General features: G+C 41.8%; 2 protein-coding genes across 2 annotated transcripts in view; one reads left to right on the top strand and one right to left on the bottom strand.

The window, feature by feature from the left end:
- The window catches only part of CDC73 (cell division cycle 73), a 45940-nt gene extending 21983 nt beyond the window's left edge, over positions 1–23957 (bottom strand). The window contains exons 1-10 of the mRNA XM_081123927.1: positions 23756–23957; positions 21079–21184; positions 18678–18747; positions 16270–16332; positions 16137–16189; positions 14858–14946; positions 13542–13758; positions 10447–10545; positions 9046–9124; positions 7436–7500 (exon numbers count right to left, since the gene is read on the bottom strand). Of these exons, the coding sequence (XP_080980053.1) occupies positions 7436–7500; positions 9046–9124; positions 10447–10545; positions 13542–13758; positions 14858–14946; positions 16137–16189; positions 16270–16332; positions 18678–18747; positions 21079–21184; positions 23756–23886 (972 nt within the window). The 5' untranslated portion in view covers positions 23887–23957. The remainder of the gene's footprint in view (positions 1–7435; positions 7501–9045; positions 9125–10446; positions 10546–13541; positions 13759–14857; positions 14947–16136; positions 16190–16269; positions 16333–18677; positions 18748–21078; positions 21185–23755) is intronic.
- B3GALT2 (beta-1,3-galactosyltransferase 2) lies at positions 1257–3837 on the top strand. The gene has a single exon (XM_081123928.1). It carries the CDS (start codon positions 1350–1352, stop codon positions 2598–2600), a length of 1251 nt encoding a protein of 416 aa, XP_080980054.1. The 5' UTR covers positions 1257–1349; the 3' UTR covers positions 2601–3837.
- Positions 23958–26532: the final 2575 nt, after the last annotated feature.

The raw sequence follows: 26532 nt of genomic DNA on the forward strand, positions 1-26532 counted from the left end.
TCCTCAAGAAGTTTTTTCTCTTACTACAATTCAAGCTACAGCTCCTTTATCTATCCACCCCTACCCCAGGCCCTGATTCAGAAAAACTAAGGACAAGCTGAAACCTTGATCCAAGATAACACAGCTGGTTCTTCATGTGCGGTGTCATGAAGCTCCCACAGTGACAACCATAATCTTGTCAAAAATCTAGAGCTTAAATGTCATGCTAGCAAGAGTCCTAAAAACAGAACAAATTCTCAACATGCAGATTCAGAACACAGCGTAGCCTGAGAATCTCTAAAATGCATTTTGTGAAATTTAACATTTTAAACAGCTAGATGTGACAGTAAGTACCCTGTAGTGCCTATATTTTGTGAAAAGACTGTTCAGAGTAGTTCTTTGTTTGGTTCTAACATGGAGACTAAGTGGGACATGTGATAGTGTCTGCCAAGGCCACAGATAACTAAAGATATAACTAGTTGCTATATTTTTAAAAAAATCAATCTTAAGTCTAAGTAGGGATAATGTCTCCTGAATGCCTCATATTTGAAGTGAGGCTAAAACTAGGAAAGAGTGTTGGCACTGCTCATCATTTATTACTGTCGTAAAATCCTGCACTGAAGTTACTGGACCCTGAAAATTAATTGTGACAGGTGCATCTTCTCATTGACTTTCTCAGCACAGTGGGGGCCGATGGAAACATGCCAGGCAGTGTACTGTGACTAACAGACCTCGGCCATAATCAACCTTGCACTGTCTGTCCCACGACTGTTACACGACCATTTTACACAAAAGGCCGCTGACTGTGCACAACCACCAATAGTATGTCAAATCAGTTTTAATTAATGCCAATACAGTTTCCATCTGCTCTCAGGCCTTCTTTCATGGCCTCTCAGAAATCTAGTAACAATGCTTTCTTCTGCATGCATACAACTTTTAAACCTTTAACCTAGGTCCACAGTTCATCTGGCCAGAGCTACTGAGATACCGAAAGGGAAGATTAGTTACCCATCACCTCTCTTTAAAGTGCTCGCTGGGTTACAAAGGTATATTTTTAAAGAGGTTAAATCCTGCTCTCAGTGATGCTATGTTGCCAAGGGAAAACAAGTCATAATCTTTGTTCCTCCATGATATTTTCACAGCTTCAAAATTCTTATCTGCCCTAATCTTATTAGCACCCAAACTCTATTTTAGGCAGTTCTATAACACTCAGCATTTTGGAAACTTATATGCTTTATCTTTATAGAATGACTGCAAGAGGGACAGCGTGACCGGACTGGAAAATGATGACCAAAAAAGAGGACTGACTCAGTGGAGGCAAACAGTGCGCTCGGCCCCAGGGTCTCCTCCCCACCTCGGTTGTTTCCAACATGCTGCAGTGGAGGAGGCGGCACTGCTGCTGGGCCAAGCGGTCTCTGCTCAGGACCCCCCTCATTGGTGCGCTTTCCCTGCTGTTTCTTTTTGCCATGTTGTTGTTCTTCAATCACCACGACTGGCTGCCAGGCAGAGCTGGATTCAAAGAGAACCCTATGACCTATACTTTCAGAGGATTTCGTTCTGCAAAAAGTGAGACAAACCACAGCTCTCTTCGCAACATTTGGAAAGAAACCATCCCTCAAACTCTGAGGCCTCAAACTGCAACCAACTCCAATAACACAGACCTGTCACCACAAGGAGTGACTGGGTTGGAGAACACACTCAGTGCCAATGGGAGTCTTTACGATGAAAAAGGTACTAGGCACCCAAATTCTTACCACTTCAAGTACCTTATCAATGAACCTGATAAGTGCCAGAAGAAAAGCCCATTTTTAATCCTACTAATAGCTGCAGAACCTGAACAGATAGATGCTAGAAGAGCTATTCGGCAAACGTGGGGCAACGAGAGTTTAGCCCCTGGTATCCAAATCACACGGATTTTTTTGTTGGGCATAAGTATTAAGTTTGATAACTACTTTCAACATGAAATACTAAAAGAAAGCAGAAAATATCATGATATAGTTCAACAGGAATATTTAGATACCTACTATAACTTGACCATTAAAACGCTAATGGGCATGAACTGGGTAGCAACCTACTGTCCACATATTCCGTATGTTATGAAAACTGATAGTGACATGTTTGTGAACACTGAGTATTTAATACACAAGTTACTGAAGCCAGACCTGCCTCCCAGACATAACTACTTTACTGGTTACCTAATGAGAGGCTACGCGCCCAATCGAAACAAAGACAGCAAATGGTACATGCCACCGGACCTCTACCCCAGCGAGCGCTATCCTGTTTTCTGCTCTGGGACTGGCTACGTTTTCTCGGGAGATCTGGCTGAGAAGATATTTAAAGTCTCTTTAAGTATCCGTCGCTTGCACTTGGAGGATGTCTATGTAGGGATCTGTCTTGCCAAGCTGAGGATTGATCCCGTGCCCCCTCCCAATGAGTTTGTGTTCAATCACTGGCGAGTTTCTTATTCGAGCTGTAAATACAGCCACCTAATTACCTCTCATCAGTTCCTGCCCGGTGAACTGATAAAATACTGGAACCACTTACAACAAAATAAGCACAATGCTTGTGGCAACATAGCAAAGGACAAAGCAGGCAGGTATCGCCACCGCAGAGTACACTAGAAAAGACGAATTGTTTTTCACACGTGCAATCTGTAAAATACTGCTCAAAGCATGTAGAGTTAAAACTGATTATTACCATAGGACAAGTTTCAGTCAACACTCATCACATGAAAGAATTCCAAAAATATTTTTTAATTTCTGAAGAGGGTAATTCTTAAAAATACATTATATAACCAAAAGATATCCCGAGGGGATCTATACAGATCCGTAGGGGATTCTGTGTATTAACATGCAATAACAAGCATGCATATGTCAGTGGTTTGAGTCTCAAGTCAGGGGCCAATAAGATGCATTTACCTACGTTTTCCACAAAAATTTTAATTTAAGAAATGCAGACAGTCAAAAGACCCTTCATTTTAGATTCAGTTTTACATCTCGATATATAATTAAATGTAAATAAAACATCTGTCAATTTTAAGGAATCTCTGCAACTGTGCAAAGGACAGATCTTCCGACCTGGCTGCTCTGGGCTGTAAGGACTATACTCCATGCAGTAAGATTCAGTCGAGTTACTCCAGAAACACATTTATAAAGTTCAGATGTTTCATCAATGCAGTTCTCATCTAAGTACTTATTTTCAAAAACACAACTAAGATACTTCTTTTACTAAGGCTCATATATATTGGGGGAAATTATTTTGACATGATGTGATAAAATGTGAAAAATCAATGTGTCTCAGGCTCAAGTTTTTATAAAAACAAAAAGTTAAATGTTTTGAAATAGATTTGTTTCTTGTTGGCGTGAGGGCCATGCTGGCATCTGAATGAGCTGTTCCCCCGGCTCGGTTCCTGCACTCTCGAGCAGCACTTCACCTCACTTCGAGCACATCTATAAAAACGTATCACGTGCCTGTCACTGAGGCAAAAGTGATCACTTCAGGCACAACGAGAACGCACTGCTGGAAACAGATAAAAGGTAGAGAGTGCAGCAGCAGCTCCAGTCAATCCATTTCTAAGATGCACGTCTGCCAAACTGCAACATATGGAGGCTTATTTCCCGACAGCAGGTGTATACACGCCAACACTTAATCACTCCACGGCACCCACTTCTCTCTGAGCGCCAAGTTTACAAGCCTGCAGTTTTTAATTCGGTAGGTGACAAATATTCTGCATCACCAGTTAAAAACCTTTGGGGGAAATAGGGGAAGCTACAAATGTTTGATGAACACTTGATTCAAGGGTGAACAATGTATACGATGCACTTTTATCAAGTTTTTAATAAAAAAGGTCAACAAAAAATCTTTACTGAGTTGTTATGGTACAAATACTTCCACAGCAATTTTGTTTGGTTCCACTATAAATTTTAAAATCAGGAAGTACTAAACCTACTAACTCTAAAATGGTATTTTTATTTCATGCAAGTATGTAAATCTATTATTCTTAATTTTGTCAGGATGTTACTTATCCTAATTCTAGTAACGATCATTTTTATCTTTGATTCTGAAGATACTGCATCAAAACAAATTGTAAAATTTGGTAAAGTTCAAAATCTCAGAAACTGTACTTAGTATCTAATATGTTGGATTCTATTTATACTCAATTTATCTCCCATTTTCAATTCAGTAGTCTAAGTTTTCTGTTCTACACAGAGTAACTCTGAAAGCTAAGCTATCTAACACCAAGCTCTTAGTTAAGTCTGCTTTTCATTTGATTTCACTTCCATGTATTACAAAAAGGCTACTGAAGTACTAAAAGTCACACGTAACAGGACACCACCACCAAAGTAGGTAAGCTTGATGGAAGACAAAAGGAATCCTTCTCTCAGAGTAGAGCAATTCTCTCATTTCTATTCCTCAAGTTAAAAAAGGTATATGCGCATGTACAGGTGTGCGTGTGCAGGTGTGTGTGCACAGGTGTGTGTGTGTGTGTGTGCGTGTTTGTGTGCAGTATGCACAGAAAGAGCCTCCACACCATCTGTCTGGTGTCTTCTATGGTCAAAGTGCAGAATCTTTAAAACACAGTATCTTCCTTCCAGAAAACTTCAAGTTTAAAAACTTGATTATGAAAAACAATTCTTAACAGACAACTAAGTTCTTCATATCACAAGCATCAACTTAAAATCATTTCTATAACCCTGATATTATCTTGAAAACTGATGGTTAATTGATGACACTTAAGTTCTCAAAGAGCACTGGACTAAATAATAAAGGGTCTTAGTACTGCTGAAAATCCTTATTTTAAAATAAGACTTGCCCGGCTGGGCTTGGTCCGCGGTTGAGCATTGACGTAGGATCCAGGAGATTGAGGTTCAATTCCTGGTCAGGGCACATGCCCGAGTTGCGGGTTCAATCCCCAGTAGGGGGAGTGCAGGAGGCAGCCGACCTATGACTCTCTCATCATTAATGTTTTTATCTCTCTCCCTCTCCCTCTCCCTTCCTCTCTGAAATCAATAAAGACATATATATTAAAAAAAAAGCTTACTTTAAAAAAAGAAAATAAATATTCTAATATTAATTTATTTTTGACCTTCCACTGTCAACAATATGCAAGTTGGTTTCTTCAGCAAAAAAATGAATTTTTACATTATATTTTAAAATATTTAAACATTGCACCAAGTACTAATTGTGACTTACTCATACCTAATATTATGTAATTTTTATTATACACAAAAATTTAATTTTAAATGACAACCCATTTGATCAAAAAAAATTACAAAATAATTTTTATGCTCAGTGTTAATACTCTAGAAGATAAAAATACCACACTTTCGATACTTAACTAGTTTATTTTGATCAAAATTGTAAGTAATGAAATTCTAATTCAAGTAAATAATTTGTCACCTCTTACTACACAGCATAATCCTATGTCACGTCACCTGGAATATTACTACTGTCTATTACCAAAACCCCCATGAAAACAGTGACAGCGCAACAGGATCTCTTTCCTGACTGAGCATACACCGTGTGCCTGGTACTGTGTTAAAGCACTTTACATGCATGATCTCACGTGACCAAAAATCACACTGGGAAACAGGAAAGTTTCTTGGTAGTGATAAGACCACTGATTTGGATATGGGCTCATCCACACTGAAAATAAAGCATCGTATAAGCAATTATATACTGACCAATAAAAGTACAAGTACTATGGAAATATTAACTGCAATTGGTCACAGACTTTAATCTCTCAACCATCTTGGACTATACAAGGACGGGCTCGCAAACCACCTGCTAGAACTATATCATGAGTAGGGAAGCAACAGTCAGAGTGGTGATGACCAAACTTCCCCAGAGCCACCCGTTTTCAGGTCCTCCATAGCACAGCACATGTCTAAGCAGAGAGTGCGATGCTCAAGATCAAGAAGTGAGGTGCTAACTTCCTCAACATAAAATCAATGCAGGTGAAACTGCCAGGCACCATTCCCAGGTAACAGATAGTAGACCAGGTTACCACGCTCAATTCTCAAACACTAACATCAGGCTAGCAGAACCAAGGAAACACCCAGAGTGCACTCACTGATAAACATTTACTGAGAGTCTAGGCACTGAGACATGAGCTGCAGACACAACCAGGAGCAAAAACAAGCATTAGGTTGTTGAGATGACACTCCTTCCACAAAGAAAGCCACGGATCCAAGCTTCCAGTAAGCAGTAAGGAAAACTGTAATACCTGGGGCCATCAAGATCAGCACAGCGAATGCCGGGCACCGGCACCTGTGAACGGACAGGAAGCATGGACCTTTGGGAAGACACTTGCCTCTCGGCACCATAATATCCGCACCATAAGCAGTCCCTTTCCAATCGTCTACTTGTCATGCTCTTCCCACCAGGACACCGACTCCTGCTTTTCCTTCACCGTTTTGTTCCTGCTCCAACATCAGGCTTTCCTTCAATTTTACCTCAACAAGCCAGTCTGACTTCTACAAAAACCTCCAGTTTTAAGTTCTCATGGCACAATATACCTCTACACACTTTTAGATGTGACAGTCCCAATTTTATATGTGAGTGGCTGACTGATGTGTCTCTTCTCCAGGAGACTGTAAGTGATCAAAGAAACTTCAAAGCATTCGAGGTCACACTTCTCTAAGTGTTCTAGAAGAGCTGCTAAAACGACTCAGGTCATAAACAGCAAAAATTCAAAATGGGTCTGAAAATACTAAAAGTACTCCCAATTTGACCATTTTAGTCTTTGTTGTGGTTACTTCTGTAAATCGCACACCGTGAATGTGCTTCCACATGCCTCTTTTGCTAGTACACGCAGGACCAAAGTCTCCGACGAGGAAGCAGAGCCCACCATTCTCATACTCTTGCTCAAGACCTGTCCTTGGCTTTGTGAAAAACTGTCCTGTAAAAGAATCACTATAAAAACTACCACAGATTTTCACTATTTGCACAGAAGCTCAGTAACGAAACCAATCGAACGGCATTTCAGACGAGACAAAAGTAAAAACGACAAAAACCACGAAAGACTCTGATGGCTACTCAAAGAAAACAACTTCAGCTCCACAGTAACTCCCTTGGGGTATGGCGGGTAGGCAAGCTCTTTCCCCAAGAAAACATCAGTAACAAATGAATCTTGATGTCTTTTGAAAGAGCGTAAGGGATTTCATTTGAAAAAGCCTAAGATACTACGGCAAGAAACTCTCCAAGTTGACCTTGTGACCCTTGCTGTCTTTAAATCCTCTAACCAGGTAGCATCCCACCTACGTACAGTTAATCACAATAGCTTTACACACAACTCAGTTTTAAGAAAAAAATAATCTCCACACAGATCTATTGCACAACTGGTTATTACAGATGTTTCAACTAGAAAATACTGAAGAGTGAAGATTTCCTCCAACATCTGCTACTCACATAAAGTGGCTTGAACAAGAGCAGCTCTGTGGTTGAAGGAACTTACCGTCACAGACTTCAGGGTCATGCCGTGGTAGGTGCCCATCGTGTCGATTTTGAAGCCTTCCGTTTCTACAAAAGAGAGTTTTGTATTAGATTTTATGTATTTCATGATCAATCACAAACCTAAAGTAATAAACCACAATATATCTTAACATGGTAACAGTATAACATAAAGCACACACTTGTGAAGATAAAACTTTATGAGGGTGCTAATCTCAAAAATAACACCAATGAGCCCAGTGTGCAGAAGCTGGTTAAGACTCTCTCTACAAGTGTGTTCAAAGCTCATACACAGTTAGCTGGAAGTATCAAAAACCAGACTGAACAAAATTCTTTAAAATATAACCCCCAAATTATTTACACCCAACACTCAATTAGTGCACTACTAAAAGCATCTATTTATGGTGAGAAATCCTTAACATGTAGAAAAGTCATGTTCCTGAATTACAATGACAGGCACGATACACTGTAGAAAAGGCTGTCATAGGGATAAGGGTTCCAGGAGAGTCCCAAAGTGCCTTCTGTAAACTGTCACATATTAACCATTCTACACAATGCAAGCCCTACAGCCTCGGTCACAACCACAAGTGAGAGAGACCTGTGGGCACGGTGAGGGTCAGAGCTTGTCTGTGGGCTGTAACCTGCGAAGCCCCGGTTTACATAATTCATCCACAAGAAAAACGCTGCAGTGACTAAAAGGATGGACCGCTGTCTACACCACGTATTTAGTGAATGCCTTTGTCCAGTAAAGGAAGTCAACGCACAAAATTAACTGCATCCAGATGATCTATCCTTTAGTGAAACTTGAGATTTCATATTATGCAGAAAAAAATGACATATGTTAAACTTCCACATGCTACTACCTCATCTTTTCATGAACCAAGTCAAGATAAAGTAGTTTACATGACATCAGTCCCACTTCACTAACCACCTCGCTAACGGGTAACTGATCCCTACAGCGGTAGCCAGCACACTACACGGGCTTTCGTGAAACATAGCCGTGCAAGGCGACTCCAATCCACACTTCCCAGTGCTCAGTGTACACGGTTATAATCGGGGGACATGGTCTGATGTGTAGAGCCTCCCTCTACGATAAACTTCTGAGAAGCAGAAGTAAAAACACTAATAATAGCAAATATGATATATATAAATATAACATACATAATAGCTGATACACACCAGCCATTGATCCTCGGGATTTTATATTTAAGTAGTATGATCCCCACAATAACTCTGAAAGATAGGTACTGTACTTCTACTGCTATTAGTACTGTAATGTTACAAAGGAGGAAACAGACAGAATGCAGTTCAAATAACATCAAAATTCACAGAGTAACTGTGACACAGGCAATCTGGCTCCAGAATCCAGGCAGTTAACCAGGGTAGGCAAATGCGTTCTGTAAAAGCCCAGGTGGTATCTTTGGGCTTTGCAGACCACAAAAACTCTGTCACAACTCAGTAGGGCGATAACAGCACCACGGGAGCCATGAAAAGTACATAAATGAGTATGGCCCTGCCGCAGATTTGGCCTGCCAATCCCTGCTCTAACAAACGTCAAGCTCTCAAGTTGAGTTACAACCACAGGAAAAGAAAGCTAAAAATTAAGTAACTTACCTTCTTTTCCTTTGAACCTTTCCTGGTCATATCTGTTGTAGGCAGCTGGGATGGGCTGCTTGGTACGCAATGTGGGATCCTGTAAAAACATTAACCATGACTTAAATGTTAATATTGTAAGTTGTTACTTAATACTCATCATGAAAACCACAATAAGGGTATTGTTCTCTAAGCTTCTTTCTTGCTGTAGCCAATAAGACAAAAGTGAGAAGACAAAAGTGGGGAGCCGTGTCATGCTTGTTTTCAGATACTGTTCACTATTAGAAAATTACCTTCCCTGTTGGACAGGGGCAAAGGACAAGCAAACTCGCACTAAGGCAACAAGCAAAACGCTCAGACATTGCAGAAGCAAAACGGGTGTGCTCAGTGTTTTCACGCAATTACTTCAACTTCTTTATGAAATAAGATCCCTCCAATTATGAATTTTTCTCTAATACAAAAAATCTTTTAACTCAAAGTTTATTGAGCTGACATTTTAGAGCCTTTTAACTGAACTATTCTCCAAATTGTTAATCTTTAAATTAAAATAATGACAACTATGACAATAAACCCATTATAAATGTACAGGGTAAGACTAGTTAGTAGAGGTGTCTTTTTTAATACTTAGAAAAAGTTGCCAACCTAATGATGGGTAATTTAATTCACAGTGGTCAGTGACTCTCCACTTAATTTAATACTTTACTTAAAACTCACAGTCTGTAATAATCGGAAAAAGCATATTTAAAGAATGTTCCCAAAATTTCTTGGGAAATTCATGACATTCAGGAAAACTAAAATAGTCTTAATTCTGTTACAATAAAATGCTATCCCAAGTATTAGTCCAAATAAAAGATACTTATTCAAGACTGTCACTAGGTATACATACTGGAGGATATGTTGGAGTTTAAATTTAGGCTCTGTCATATATGTAATTTATTTTGGGAGGGTCCTAAGTGGCACCTTAACCAAAGAGGCAGGCAACAGCTAACCAGCTAAAACTAAGGCACAATGAAAGGACCAATTGCCCCGTGATCAGGAGAAACACAACACATTCACCATGAAGTCACGGCTACCAATGGTTTACACAGGAGCCCCCAGTGAACAGTGATGGGGACTTATACTTCTAACAGTGATTGGTGAGTCTCCTAAGCAACGAACAGTAGGCCAGCTACAGTTTACCCAGTGACTCAGAGGGCTTTTCCTAACTGACCCCTCTGAGATCCTGACCCCAGTATGAATTACTGCTGAAGTAACTTTTAATGGTGAGAAGGGTTTTCATATCCTTCGAGTATGTTGAAGCAGCAAAAGGTTTAGAACCCACTCACTGAAAAACTTTAAGATTAGATGTCTTCAAAATCACACTACTGGAGACTAGGGGTCCTTTTCAATAAAATCACTGGAAAAGCAGTGAATCCCTCTTACCACAGGTGCTGCATTTGGGGCTGGCCGCTGTTCAGGGGCACGTCCTTCTTCTCTGGCTTTCACAGACTGAAGAATCGCAAAAATATTCTTGGAAAAGTTCTAAAATATAGATGGATTTTAATTAAGCCCACTTAAAATTTAACATTCAAAGAGAGTAGGTTTACTCAGACTAGGTTTTCTATCAATTCTTCCCTTCTACTTCATGACAAGGGATTAGTGATTGCTACATACATGTCAAATCAACTACTGTATGGAAATTGATCCAAAGACCAATTATTATAAACCTAGTGTTACTCTTTTACTTTCACTTTATTTAAACTGTACAAATGGCTTTTATTTATTCATATTCTGCATCTATTCAAATATGTAACCAGGAAACAAGTTAACATTTAAATAAAACAGATTTGTTGTCAAGAGAGATTTAACTCTGAATCAACTACAACAACAATCCCCTTATCTGAGGGGGACATGTTCCAAGACCCCAGTGGATGTCTGAAACCGCAAATAGTGTAAAACCCTAATCATTTCTTCAACTCTACCAGAAATGTGGCAGCAGCTTCCTCATCGGCCGGCATAGCTTCTCCAGGAATTTTTACATCTTTCACTCCAAACCTACTCCTGGGTCTGTGTAAGCATCCCTCTTGCAATACATGGCTTGAAGTCACTCGTTTCAGGGGATCCCTGGCTGAAGTCTTTGTATAAGCTCAACACTTTCTGGAGCAACCCATTGTTTTAAAAACTATTTTCCAAAATGCACAAAAAGTAATGACAAGAAAGAGTGGCACTATTTTAAATTTTGGCAAATCTCAATGTATGGCTTAACAGAAAATAGTTGCATTTTCATATCTACTTTCATATCTATTAACAAATATCACAGTTAATATTTGTTGTGATATCTTGTTTTGTTTTGGTCTAAGTATATGAAAGAAAATCCAGTCTCACATGGACAACTGGAAGAGGGGGAGCATTACAATGGCTTTTCAAATGACTGTGGACATTCTTTGATATCATGCCAAACACAATAAAAATCTCACCAATGACATATCAGTAGTGAGAGCACAATGGCCGGCTGCTAGCAGGGTTTGGAGCCAATGCCTTGTTCATGCCAAAAAGCCAGCAGTGAGCCAGCCACTCATCCCCACCAGCAGTGCAAAGGTCAACACAGTGACAGATGCAAATGACGTCTTAATCCAATCCTATTATCTATCAAGTTATGAAAATATCCTATTAAGTGGTGAAAATCAATTCTCACCACTGTAAAAATACAGTATTGTGTGAGAGACACAATGTTTAGCAAAACCAATCAAATATCACCAGCTATTTTCCTATGGTAGAATTACAGGTGATTATCTTCCTGTAATAACCTCTTTATCAACTTTTCAGCAATGGACACAGACCAATTTATACACGTTTAAAAATGTGTTTTTAATGGCATTATAAAATCAGCTGCTTTGTGAGGGGTGCCTGCAACAGTAATATAACTAAAAGAGGAGACTTATACTTTTTATGGAATCTTCAACCTTTTACTCTAAAAACTCAGAAACTAAGAAGGTCTGTCTAAAATTTTAGGGTCATTTAGGGCTACATGTACCTACAAGGTTTTTTAGAGTTTAGCAGGAAAAAAACAGTATACAGAGAAAATACCAGTCAAAATAGTTCTTATTTTTAAAAATGGTAATACAAAAGCAAACCTAGCTACCAAACAATTCTTAAACTAACCTATTTTTAAAATTATAAGTGGTAGCGACAACACAAAATTAAATGAGAACTCTAAGTTTTCAAATGATGGTTCAATCCTGCCACCTAGAGCTCAATAAAAATTGTTCCTCTCAGTTATTTGAAAACTTAATGTTTGGTCCAAGAGTAAAGTGGGTTGTTCCACCTCTGTTTATTCCATTACTATAAAATTCAGATTTTTCAACATTTATAATAAGCATTGGTAAAGCAATGTAAATCCCACTATTTAACTATGAGCCCCACATTAGGCAGTAAAAATGAGTATTAAACAGAGTTTTACTGTAAAGACAAAAACAGAAGTTTACTCACATTCTCAGATTTCTCTATAATCTAAGCTCTGGAGAATGGTTCTTAGTCCTGAGCTCAAGTACTTTGTACAACAAGTCAAAGCACAAAAACATTCTCTCCTTCACACACTCTTTTCTAGCAGCGTTATTCCTACTAAAATGGACAGTAAATCTGAGGCCAGAATCCAAAATCTGCAAATGAAACCCATGTAAAAGTTCACTTTTATCAATAATCTATCTCACACACTTCTACAACTTTCTTACCACATCATCACTATTAAAAACTGGGCATCAGTAAGAGAACTACTAACACTTAGGAGAAAACTGGGAGGTGGGGGAGGAAAAGACAGATAAAAATAATTAAGTGAAACAATGCAATCTTTCTGGAGAAACCATTAAGACAGGGACACATCCAGTATCTTTCACAATTTAAAGTACACATCTCCTTTAACCAGCCATTTGCTGCTAGAGTTTAAATCTTTTGCAGTATAGACATAAATGCAGAGGTTTGTGTACAGGGATGTTTTTGATGCACTGCTTGTAATCGGGAACAGGAAGGGGAAAGGGAGAAGAGGAAGGAGGAAGAAAATACCACAATCCGGTAGCAAGAAACAAAACAAAAAAATGACTCATTAACAAGAACAAATAAATACTGCTACATCCACAAACCAGAATATAATGTATAAAATACATGCAATAAATGTTTGCTAAGTTCTCTGCTTTGTGGAGAAAAAATTAATGATATTAACAACCAAAGAGCTTGACTACTCCTGTTCATTGGGTTTAAGCAAAAACCTGATCAACAGGGAAAGTAGGCCCCCCCCTGGATTGACAAAGTAAATCCAAGAGCTGCACTTGGAGTCAAATTTTCTCATCAGCTTCTTTGGTGACCAACAACCAAGCACACGACAGGACACAATGCAAATATGGCCACTTAGAAATCTATGCTCTCCTGACCTTTCAGAGATAAAACCTGAAATCTCCCAGAGCAAATTCTAACCACTTCTGTAACCAATGACAGGTTAAATACTCACACTCACAGTTAACGAATGCGCCAAAGGTTTCGATTACCTTTCCTGTGCTCTGTAATATAGTTGTCCGTGTCCTCCACACTCTCTCTCTGCTGACAATATCTCGAGTCACATCTACCTCAGCGTCCACAAAACTCCTCTGTTTAAGGGCAGTTATATCATCATCTAAGTCAGTCTTGATGGTCGATCTTTTCTTAGCCATAATTTTGGCTTTGATCGCAGCAATTTTTTCCACTGACATAGCTTCAGACAAAGACCTGAAAACAATTTATTTTTCAAATTTTCACAGCAAGGATCTCTTGAGCACATCAAAATATACTGTTACCTTTATAAACTCACAGTAAAAATACTTTAAGTGGCAATAATTAAGATTTTCTTATCTATAAAGTTACATACTCATATTTCATGATCATGTAAGATTTTATAAAGAGCCCATGTAGAAATATTACTCTACAAGCAAATTAGTAATTTCTTAGAAGTGTCAATGCATCAGAAATCTTCACCTTTTTCATGTCTCCCCTTCCCCCAAATAGAAGAACTCATTAACATGGGTAGCTTTAATTTATATTTTTTCTGAGACTTTTATTTGCTTATGTCCCTCTACTTATGGAAATTATACACACACACACACACACACACACACACACACACCCTTGGAAGGGGTGGTAGTGAAAACTTCATTCTGTAAAGAATTCAAAACTTAGGTTTTCCCTGCAATTTACTTCAAGGTTTCAAACCTGTATGTCATAATGTACACCATATCAATTTTACAGGTGATAGGAGGCTTTTCTGGGCCACATAAACATATACTCCTTTTAATGTCTGGAAGATGAAACCATATTTTGAAGTTTCCTTTTCTTTACTTAATTTTCAAGTAATAGGCAAAACAGTAAACAGGCTTTCAGAACTATAAAAAAAGAGAAACCGCGAGTATACATTTAAGATAACAATCTTAACCTTAGTGTCATTTTCACAATGAGAAAAAGTGCTTGGGTACCTTAACAGTTGGTAAAATTATTACTCTAATCACAAGATGACAATCTTGAGATACGTTTAAACAACATCTGGAAAAAGGACAGGAATTCCTACAGGTTTAAATAAGGTAATATTACACAGTATACTGGTTTATTTGTATTAGGATGAAGGTGGTTTATAACAGCTGCTGAATATGCATCTAGTATTTGACTCATTTTATATGATGCTGTGCAACTTTCCCTCACAATCTAAGGCATACCAGCATACCTTGAGCCAAATTCAGATACTTCTCTAAATTACAATGAAATGTGCATTAAACTTCCTTTCCCCATACATTTACACACACCTAAACTGTCCACTTTCCACTAAAGGAAATCTTACCTAATCTGCTCAGTCTGCACAATGCCTTCCTTGTGGCCCTCAAGGCGAGCGGCCAACCTCTCTTTATCAAGGCGCACACACTCTTCATCCTGGAAACAAGCGCAGCTCAGTGACTATTTTAAAGCTTTAATTTTTAGAATGAAATAACACTGCATGTTTATGAAAACCTTCACCACAGTCAAAATTTCACTTTGGATCTGGACTGTTTTCATTTGCTGCCATAGGTCCTGAATCCATCAGATCAGGTCAGAACACCAGAAGTGAAGCTGAAATAATGGTTTTCAAAGCCTGTTCGTCCAAACATGAGGAGATGCCAACAAAGTGTCCCTTGGGCTACTTGTCTGAATTCAACCTTGGTAGCAGCTTTTTACCTAATCTGCGTATTAGAATTTCAGGTAAAACTTAGTCTGAAAATGTTTGGTTATTTAAAAATAAAACTAAGCCTGGCAGAGCGTGGCTCAGCAGTTTAGCATCAACCTGAGATCCAGGCGATCGGGGTTTGATTCCCGGTCAGGGCGCATGCCCAGGTTGCAGGCTTGATCCCCAGTCGGGGGCATGCCGGGGGCAGCTGATCAGTGACTCTATCATCATTGATGTTGCTATCTCTCTCTCTCTTTTCCTCTCTCTGAAATCAATAAAGATATATTTTTAAAAAATAAAAATAAAACTGAGCCTGGCCGGGTGTGGCGCAGCGGTTGAGCATTGACCTAGGATCCAGGAGATTGCGATTTGATTCCCAGTCAGGGCGGATGCCCAGGTTGCAGGCTTGATCCCCAGTTGGGGGCGTGCAGGAAGCAGCTGATCAGTGACAACTCTCTCATCATTGATTTTTTTCTATCTCTCTCTCTCTCTCTATCCCCCTTCCTCTCTCTGAAATCAATATATATATATATGTTGTTTCCTTTAAAAAAAAAAAAAGTAAAATAAAAATAAAATTAAAACTAAGTAACTCTGATCTAGTTTAGGCTCCACATTCAACAAATGTGACCTGAGTCAGTGTCTATGACGAATGGAACAGAAAATCGTATGAAAAGCATCAATATATGTGAGGTCTAAAAAAATGTTACTATGCTCCAATTCACACACTAATACTCATCTATCATGTAAAACTCTTAAAATAGACATACCGCTGACATGAATGCAGGGATAATACTTCAGGAAATGCAATACATTTTTCCAGAAAAAAGCTCCTAGGATACTATGAGCAAAGAATTCTTACTGCTACAAAATCCCAATTTCGGTAACAATATGAATCACCTTTAAAGTAAAATTCCATTACCTCAATTCGTGGTTTCTTTGCTTCTGCTAAAACTTCATCTGCAGCTCGTTTTACTATAAGAAAAAAAGTGAATAAATGTCTAGTTTTGGAACAGGCTCTTGGAAGTTCAATATAAACACTCGACAAGACATACCTTGCGTAGATCGCTGGAGACCTATTTCTAGAGGGGCACTTCGGTCTATACTGGCCGATGTCGCTGAAGATCAAAAAAGATTTACGTGAGGTCAATAGCTAAACATATATACTAGATATTACAAGTGAGAAGCTCAAAATTTGTTACATTACTTTATATACGGTGATTTCCCTAGGTAAGTAAGTTTTAAAGCAGCTTTGTAAATACATTTTATTTTTATTGATCTTCAAGAAGGGAGAGAGGGAAAAAGAGAAACAGATTGGTTGCCTCCAGAACATGCCTGAACTAGGGAATGAACTCACAACCTGAGTATGTGCCCTGACTGGGAATGGAACCCACAGCCCTCTGGTGTATGGGACAACACTCCAACCAACTGAGCCACACCGGCAGGGCTGTAAATGCATTTTCTTACAGAAGATTAATGTGTACTAGAAAATCTATTCGTAGGACAAACTATTTTTAACAATTTAACTTATAAATTATTGAGAAAATCTGACTAAAATCAACTGGTCGCTCCAATGTCATAATACGTGCACATGAAAGTATAGCTAATCATAAATAAATACACATCCATATATACACACATATGAGAGAAAGGGTTTTAAGTTAGCATTCAGTTTGTAATGCAATTTTTATTCATAATTGGTAAAAAATATATATTTTTAAATTAAACCATGTGATTTTTGAATGGCTGAAAATAATGAAAGGATAAACCACGGATGTGCCTGTCCCATTCATCTAGTCCCTACTACCTCAGGTAACTGCATGTAGAGTTCCTTTCTGTGCAGCACCCAGTACTATGCCTTTGAGACAAGCCCTCGGTAAGTGCCTGCTGAATGCTCAGTGAGGACAGCACAGGAGGCCCACACTCCCAATGACGGTCCTTCCATCACACATGAGGCTGTGCAAAGCAACCGGACTGTTAAAGCTGTGGAGCAGAACACGTGACAAGACACCTAATAAGGACTTCAAGATAACAAACCCCACCTCAGGAAAGGTAAGGCAAACAGTTCTATATCAATTGATTCATACTGTGTAAGATAAGATGCAAATTAACAACTCACTTATTCAGGTAAGCACCTACTATTTACCACTGTTCTAGATGCTGGGTAATTATCAACCGCCTGCCCCCTTAGAGTTTTACCCTCTAGTGGTAAAAACAGACAATATATAAGTAAACAAATAAGTGCATAATCTCTAGTCAACATAAAAGATTTGCTAAAAAATAAATCAGGATGGTACTGTACATAGACGAGGGGTGAGGGAAAGTGGTGTTGTTTACTTTAGAGGAGTCGGGTAAGTTCTCCCTCACAGACCATCTGAGACCAGATCGGAATGAAGTGGTAGAAAGTGAGCCATGCGACAAACCAGAAAACAAGTGAATACAGAGAACAGCCATTGCAAAGGCTCTAAGGGTTACAATAGCTAAAGGAGCCAATAAGACCAGTGTGCTGTGAGCAGAGGACGATTGGCAGAAGGTGAGGCTAGAGACTCAGGCAGAGGTGAGGCCATGCAGGTCAGGGTGGATGTGATGGGAAGCCACAGGATGGCCTCAAGCAGGTGAGTGCACAATCGAGTTACATGCTCTTTCAAAAACAGGTCACAGAAAACAAAGTGTGGGGACCCAGGGGAGGGCCACGCAGTAGTCTGAGAGAAAGCGTGGAACAGGTGGGAGGAGACTGGTAAGGAGCTATCAGACTTTCAAGATGGAATGGATGAGCAACCACATGAGCAGCTGACCATGTACCAAGCTGGGAACTTGTCGAATACACTTGCTGTTTTAGTTCTGTTTCCAGGAGCGAGCAGGCAACAGTACCAAGTGCTGTTGAGAGCTGATGCTGTGGGTAAGAGAGACTGGGGGGTTTGTCCATCCCTAGTCCACGTAGTCCTCACAGTAGGGTTTTAGTGGGACATGAGGACAGAAGCGAGGCTGGAGGGGACTCAGGGAGAAGCAGAGGTTAAAGTAAAGCAGCAGCAGGCATATCCCACAACTCTTGCAAAAAATTCTGCAACAGAAAGGAGCAGACCAATGGAGCAGTAATAGTAGGAACATAGGGTCAAAAAATGTTTCGTTTTTTTAAAATGAGATCTTACTGTCTGTATTCTAAAGTGAATGATAAAGAAGAGAAAACTGATGACACAAGAGGAAAGTGACAATTTTCCAAGGCAGAGCCTGGGAGATGTGAAAGGAGGTGCAGTCCCATCACAAGAAGGGTGCCGGGCCTCTAAGACTGTGTTTGCTTTCACAGGAAAGACAGGTGAGCAGATGGGCACAGGTGCAGGTAGGTCAGTTTTTTAGTAGGAATACAAATTCTCTTCCCACTGCTGCTTATTTCACGGGGGGGGGGGGGACGGACGGACGGACGGACAATGTCTACTTAAGAGGGATAGCAACTTAAAATACTCACATGCTTCACCGTTGAGATATCCAAGTAGATCTTTTCGGTCAGGTCTTCTAACCACAGGAATATTTTCAGTCTGAAATCACAATTTTAAGTTAGATAGCAAATCAATAACAATTATAAGAAACTTGGTAAAGAAAATATCATGTAATATCTGGATTTTACTCCAACATATCTTGACAACATTTATTTAGAATCATATTTCTAGAAAATGATTAGGCTAAAACAAACCTAATAAAAATCTTGATAAAGGTTTGAGCATATTAACTTTTGGTAACTACTGTTTTTTTCTTTAATCACAAGGTTAAGTTTTTTTTACTGGTTTTCAGAGAGGAAGGGAGAGGGACAGGGAGTTGGGGAGGGAGGGAGGGAGCGAGCGAGGGAGCGTGAGGGAGAGAAACATCTATAGGCTGCCTCTAGAGAGGTGATCAAAGTAGATACCTTCTGGTGTGGGGAACGACACTTCAACCAACTGGGCCACATGGCCAGGGAGGCAACTCTACTCTTGAAATTCAATTATGATATTAAAAAGATAGTCCTTAGAAATGAGACAACGACCCAACCCCTCTTTTTAAAATATAAATTTGAGGCTGGTCTGAGTGCAGTGGTGTCTTACAACTAAAATATCAATTTGAGTTTTCTTGGTTTCCTTGGCTTACTCATTTTTATTCACGACGGTTTGTGTATTTGAGGCAAATATTGCTTTAGTCCCACTGCTTGCTCATGTTATGCAATGTTTCCAAAGTGCTTTATTTTTTTCACATACAAACCAAATCTCCTCAAAACTTCATGAACTCTTTCAAATAAACTAACAGCCACGAAAACTAAATTTTCATAATAATAGGTATGTGTTGTTTAGGCATGGGGGGAAATTTGGACAATTATACAGCAAAGTGTTAATGGCTGCTGTTTACTTCCTACATTATAGATTTCCTTTTTATTCTTCAATGTGCATGAACTCTGTATGCAGGGGGCAAAGAGTAAAAAACTAAATCTGAAAAATGTATCTATTCTGGTAAAAAGGATAATTTTCCTTTAACCTCCTATATTAGCAATTTGTAAAGAGGTGAGCAAAACAAATAAAACTGTATATTGTAGGCACCAAGTCACCTTTGAGCCATGAATTCAATAAATCCTATAATTACCACCGTTTCCATATCATTGTTATAAACAAACAACAGGGTACAGGAAGAACTGGTCGCTGCAGGATTATGAAGTTAAATTTCCTTTGTCACTTTATATAAGCAACAATGACATCACAGGAACCCTTAGCGTCTCTGGCTAATGATCTTACACTGAGTACTGATTTAAATTCACTGCGTGCATTCTGCAGAGTCCTGGATTATAGGGATGAACTATGGGTCAGGAAAGCATTTCAGAAATAGTCTGCTCAGACCCTGGCCAAGTAGCTCGGTTGGTAGAGAGTTGTCCTGATATGGCAAAGTTGCAAGTTCGATTCCCTGTCAGGGCACATACAAGCAGCAGCCAATGGGGGGAAAAAAAATGAATGCATAGATAAGCAGAACAAATCGATGTTTCTGTCTCTCCCTTTCTCTCTCTAAAATCAATAAACAAAATCGTCTGCTCAGAAGAGCGGGCAAACAACAGAGGGAGTCAGGAGAATAAAACTGTCGAACCCTAGAATTCTAGAATCCTGCCCTTTTGATCTGTCAAGTATTTAAGAAAAATGAGTTAAATCTTAGGTGTCCAAGGGCCCTAATTACAATTACAGCTACCAGTTATATGCTACAACTCGTCTCAAGAGCATAATTTCTAAATGTAAACTGAGTATATGGATTATCTTTATTACCCAAAATGAATGGATATAGCCAACAAAACATTCTAATTACTGCCTAACTCAGTTTTTAAAGATCTAGTATGAACTAACATAGGTTTACAGAGCGGTGCCACTATTTTACTCCTCTTCCCCCAAATCCCTAGTTTCACTCTCTGTATTATTTTCTCAATACAAATTTGACACTAAATACGTATTTCTTGTTCAGAAAAGTCGTGTTCAAAACACTGAAGTGCAGAAATCAGGCAAAACTGGAAACAAATTAATTTATCAATGAAGTCTGAAGTTTGATTAAAAATTAATTTTAAAAGTTGTCTGTGATTCTTAATTCTTTCTGATGTCAAAAAAGTCTTCTAAAGATTAAACTAGAGTTCAGAATACATGGGTCCTTCCACAGACACATACATTTTTCAAAACATCCTTACAATAACCTTAAAACTTCTGCTGTTGTAAACATCACCCACACTTTACACGTAAAAAATCTACATAAATCACAATATTCTACTTACTGCCCACCAAGAAACTTTCATCCTTTTGATCTGAAACCCATTAGGGGCAGTTAACCATCTAGTATCGATTCAATTAAAAAGTTTAAAAATGAATTCTACTTACGGCTGCCCGTCGGACATAGACAGGATGAGAAAGGTGCACATTATTAAGTAGAAATAAAATAGAATCCAACGTGTAGTACTCTCTGGGTTGGCCTTCCTTTCCAGTCCTGAAATAATTACAGCAAGAGTTTTACTCACAATTCTAACTCAATTCTTTAAGCTTAATTACATGTATTAATTCACCTACACCCACTTAGCTCTCTCCAACAGATTTAACATGGCTAACAAAAATACACACAAAGCATGAAATCTAGTAAGTGGAACTGTCATTAGAGCAAAAGAAAGGCAAAAGTAGACAATGACAAAAAGCAAGAAGGAAGGCACACAATATTTACACCCCAAGGTACTATACCCTTTTTAGAATGTGGCCCAAATTAGGTTCTGGGCTTTGCCAATAGAAGAACCTAATCAGCAGCACTCGGGAAGGGATCCACAGAGAAAAGAACCAAACTGATTAGGGGAACTAGGGCCAGTACCTGTGCTGAACTTACAAGAAACTGATTCTATGTCTCCTAAGCAATATTCTACAGTAAACGCAACAATGAGTTTCAGAGGTATAATTCCAATGACATTCCTCAAATCAAAGCTATGTTTAAAAGCAAAGTGACTTCGACCTGTGATAAAACAATGTTGCCTGGGGGGGCAAGCGCTTTCAAGCTCGTCCGTTCGTACAACACTCTCCTCATCTAGAAATCTCAGAGTATTTTAATTCATCTGAATACATCCAGTATAATCAGCCCCTAGCCTTTATTTACACTTTTCTTCTAAGAGGATATATTTCAAACCACACATCACTGTCAATTATTGTGCTATGAAATTTAATATATGGGTAACAACAGGGGCTTTTTTATTATATAGAAAAGCAAAATAACAGAATACACTGCAATGAGGGTAGGTACCGTTTAATGCTATGAACGTGTACATGTTTACACGTGCACAGAGAGATTAACAGTAAATGAAAATACATTTGTTGGAGTGCTTCACTGCTGTAAAAGTTTGCAGTCTACTACCCTGAACGCTGCTTTTTCACTTCTGGCTTCACTGAGTTGCTGTCAAAACATTTCCTCCCCAGCTCTCATGCTTTCTAAGCATTCAGTTCCCTGGTCCTGAAAGACCCAACCCATCGTTTCACCCTCAGAATTGCTACCCATTCTTTAAAGCGTATCCATTTGCTCATTCATTTATCCAAGAAATATCTGTAGCGTGTCTACAGGCCAACCACATGTCTCTGAAACCTCTCCTAACACCCCAAGATCCTACTGACCGGTTAAATCAACTTCCTTCCAGGCAGGGGAACCAGGGTCCTAAGCATTTCCCTATTTCTGAGACTGAACCACCGTACTACCCAAGTACTCTTTGACCATATTTTAAAGAAAAAATTTAAAAATCAGCTAAAACGTCAAGCAAATGTCATTGCAGATTCTTTTGAAAACAAAAACGCGCGCGCGCGCGCGGGCGCACGAAAAGCAGAACAATGTCACTTCATCAACATCTCATAAGCTAATTAAATCAAAAGCCCTGGGGCACCGAAAAAGCAAAAACTAAAAAAAAAAAAAAAAACAACCTGACCGACTCGCTCCATCACCTCCCCTGGCTTCTCGGCGACTGTTCCCAAAGCCCACGACTCCCGTTCGACCGAACCGCACGAGGGTGCAAAGTTCTGGCCGCGGCTCCAGGAGAGAGACAGACACAGACACAGAGACACAGAGAGAGACACAGAGAGAGAGAGAGAGAGAGAGAGAGAGAGAGAGAGAGGGAGGGAGACGCCCCCTCCTGCCCCTAGATACTTTCTTCCCGGCACCCCACGTGGGCCCACGGCCGCGAAACATTCCTCTTTTAAAAAGCACGTTTCCCGGAATCGCGCACCGCGTCCACTTCCGACTTGGAGCCACCTGTCCCTTCCTCCTACCAACACCCGCAGGGGCACAGCCCGAAGCGGCACAACCTGCAGGGGCACAGTCCAAAGGGGCACAACCTGCAGGGGCACGACCCGCAGGGACACAGCCCGAAGGGGCACAACCTGCAGGGGTACAACCTGCAGGGGCGCAACCCGAAGGGGCACAACCTGCAGGCGCACAACCTGCAGGGGCGCAGCCCGAAGGGGCACAACCTGCAGGCGCACGACCCAAAGGGGCGCAGCCCGAAGGGGCACAACCTGCAGGCGCACGACCCAAAGGGGCGCAGCCCGAAGGGGCACAACCTGCAGGCGCACGACCCAAAGGGGCGCAGCCCGAAGGGGCACAACCTGCAGGCGCACGACCCAAAGGGGCGCAGCCCGAAGGGGCACAACCTGCAGGCGCACGACCCAAAGGGGCGCAGCCCGAAGGGGCACAACCTGCAGGGGCGCAGCCCGCAGGACTCCCCGGGGGCCCACGTCCCGACCCCGGGGCGGGTCCCTCCTCTCCCGAGGGGATGGCGGGAGCACCGGGGCCAGACCGGGCGCCGCGAGGGCAGCAGGACGGCGCGGAGCGAGGGGAGCAGAGTCCGGAACAAAAAGGGGGCCGTCCCGGGGCCCGCGCCGCGCCCGCGCTCCGTGCAGGCAGCTCAGGGGACCGGGCAGGGGCGCGCCGCCCGAGCCCCTCAACTTCAGCTCCCGACGCGGCTCCCCCCGCCCCGAAAAGTGCCGCTTCTGCCCGGGAGGGAACTTCCCCCCACCCCCGGGGCCCCGCCCCACGTACCCCCAGACCACGTAGTTGGTCTTCACGTTCTTGGGCCAGGAGAACTCGCCGAAGATGACTTCGTCCCCCTTCACCACGATCTCCTTCTTCTGGATGTTGTACTGTCGCAGGACGCTGAGCACGTCCGCCATCTTCCGCCCCCTCGCCGCCGCCGCGGGCCCCGCGCGCCGCCAACCCCGCCGCCGCCGCCGCGCCCGCCTCGGGCCGCGCCTGCCGCCGCGCTCGGCCGCTGCTCCGCCTCCGCCGCCTCCGCCTCCTCAGCCGCCGCCGCCGCCGCGAACCAACCGCGGGCGCGCTCGCCGCCGCGCTCGCCGACGCCAGCACAGGGCAGGAGCCGCCCAGGCTGCCGAGGACCCCGCGCTGGGGGCGAGGCCCCGCCGCCGGCTGCCCGCGGAGAACGCCTGACTGCGTGGCCCCGCGCCGCCGCCGGCAGGGGGCGTGCCCGCCGCGCAGGGACCCGCCCCTCCCAGACCCCCGCGGCGCACCGGGCCGACTCCCGGGTCCAACCTCGCCGCGCTGGGGACGCGGCGCCCACGTACGACGCACGGACGCGGCCTCGCCGTCCGTCGGGCGCACGCGCGCGCCTCACTGCCCCAGTCCCGCTCTGCCCCGCCCCCGGCGGGCGACAGGTGCGCGCGCACCTGCTCGGAGGGGCCGCGCTCCCCTCCCCCTCCCCCATCCGGAGCGCGCCGCGGGAGGGCGGCCAAAGGCCCTGGGGTCGCTGCTTGGGCAAAAGATTCGCACGCACTAGGATCACCTTCGCACCTGGAATCTCGCAACAGAACCTTGAAATGCAGCCCTTTGGGGTTGGTGGGGAGAAGCGGGAAGAGGGGTGCAGGATGGAAAGAGTCATCACGTAAGGAACTGAGGGGCAAGATCCTACAATTGCCAGGCCCAGGCCTAGCGAGGGAGTTAAGCCCCTTTGGAAGGGTGAGGTTTTTGGGGGTTTGGGGGGGATTCGCATGGACTGGAAAAGAGCAAGGCCCGCAGAGATGAGCCAGCCACGGGCACTTTTGTTCGCTGCTCTCTGACCTTGGTCAAGTTAGCACCTTATCACAGCAACACTTGGGTATCAGAGAAGATGGAGCTAATGTGAGAATTAGGTGAAGGCGTATAGCGAATCATCATAATGTCCCAAATGTGGGATCCTGCCCCTCAATTCCTTCCATGATGACTTTTTCCATCCTGCGCTCCCCTCTCCCCACTTCTTCCCACCAACCCCAAAGGGCTGCATTTAAAGGTTCTGTTCCAGGATTCCAAACTGGCCGAATTAGAGCACTTTCGGATTCCTTGAATTTTTTTTTTTTTAAATGGATGACTTGATTTTTTCCCCCTCCAAATAAAAGAGAAAATCGGAGGGTATCGGTAAACCAATAATTGCTTAGCTATTTCTTTCCATGAATGTGCATTTTATATTATTTTAACAATTTTGTTTGTTCGTTTGATCCGTCAGTTAATCTTTAGATCTTCCAACAGAGGGAAAAACAACAAAGAGAGAACCTGCTGGCTTTAGACAAATATGAATTACCACTGTAAAAGGCTACTTATATTTTCTATGCAGAGAGAGCATTTAGGTGTAGAAATACCCATTTTAACATGCACACACACACAACGGAGTGTTATTATGGCTCATTTAAAGAATAACTTGGGCCCTCGACAATGTTATCTAGACATACAATTAAAAAGCCCGCCCTTGTCAGCCTCCAAAGTATGGACATGAAGGAGGGGGGTGTCCCCTACCTTAAATTTAGTTTTTAAAAAATTCTCTTTCCCGTACACAAACAAGACAATTTCCACATGAGGGTTTCTTTAAATTTTGTTCTAAAATACCTCCTAAATGAGCAACCTTGCTCTTGTCAAAAACAAAGTGGCTAGTGTAGTTCTAAACTGTCCCTGGTACAATTGTGCCAGTTAGAGAGATGAGTGTACAAGTTAACATAGTGTAAAAAACGTGAGGGAAGCGGGCTTGTGGCATGGAAGTGGCAGTTTTCCATTGGGAAGACCCTCCGAGAACTGTAGCACCCCCTAAAGATGGTGCTTGTGAAACCTCCTGTCTCTGGAAGTTGGCCAAAGGCTAATCGTCCTCAAACGTGGGTGGGGCAAATCTCCCGCTTTTAAGCAGATGAAATTAAACAGAGCAGGGACACAAAAACAAGACTAAGGAGGAGGTCTTTATATAATTTTAAAATGGAGACTGGAGGCAAAGCTGGTTCCAAGGAGGCCTCCGGGGCCAGCTCAAGGATACACACTTACAGGGCATTTGCCTGACCTTTTCTGAGCGACTTTTCTTTTAACGGACAATCTAAGAAGCAAACAGGCGACAGGAGAAAAATGTCAGAAAGCCAAAAAACAACTTCACGAAGGAACACTTCCCAAAGGACCCCAGGAGACTTTTTGCCTAGGAAAGAAAATAAAATAATAGCTAATGTGAAGAACTTCAACAAAATGTCAGAGCTCAATTAAGTATAAATTTACCCCCCCAACCCCACCCCAGGTATGACGACGGCCTTAACCAGAAGGAGACTCAAGAGGTTTCAGGTGTACAAACTAGAGAGTCGAGGGTCCCAGTTGCTGGCAGCGAGGGTCTCTGCTGAATCTTGATGAAAGCTTCATTTCTGTCAACGACCTTCAAAACAAGGATCACCTGGAACACACTGTGGAGCAAGGCCTACCCATCATTACGTCACGAAGAGTTAGAGCCAGTGGAGTAGACTATCACTGCAGCCTTTTGTTTTTTCCCAAATGCCACTGACATCTCTCAATCTTCAGTCTGAACC

Source organism: Miniopterus schreibersii, assembly GCF_964146895.1.
Source record: "Miniopterus schreibersii genome assembly, chromosome: 21".
Lineage (NCBI taxonomy): Eukaryota > Metazoa > Chordata > Mammalia > Chiroptera > Miniopteridae > Miniopterus > Miniopterus schreibersii.

What these genes read in the sequence shown, in the direction of transcription:
- B3GALT2 (XM_081123928.1), top strand. Translation starts at nt 1,350, where the DNA reads ATGCTGCAGTGGAGGAGGCGGCACTGCTGCTGGGCCAAGCGGTCTCTG.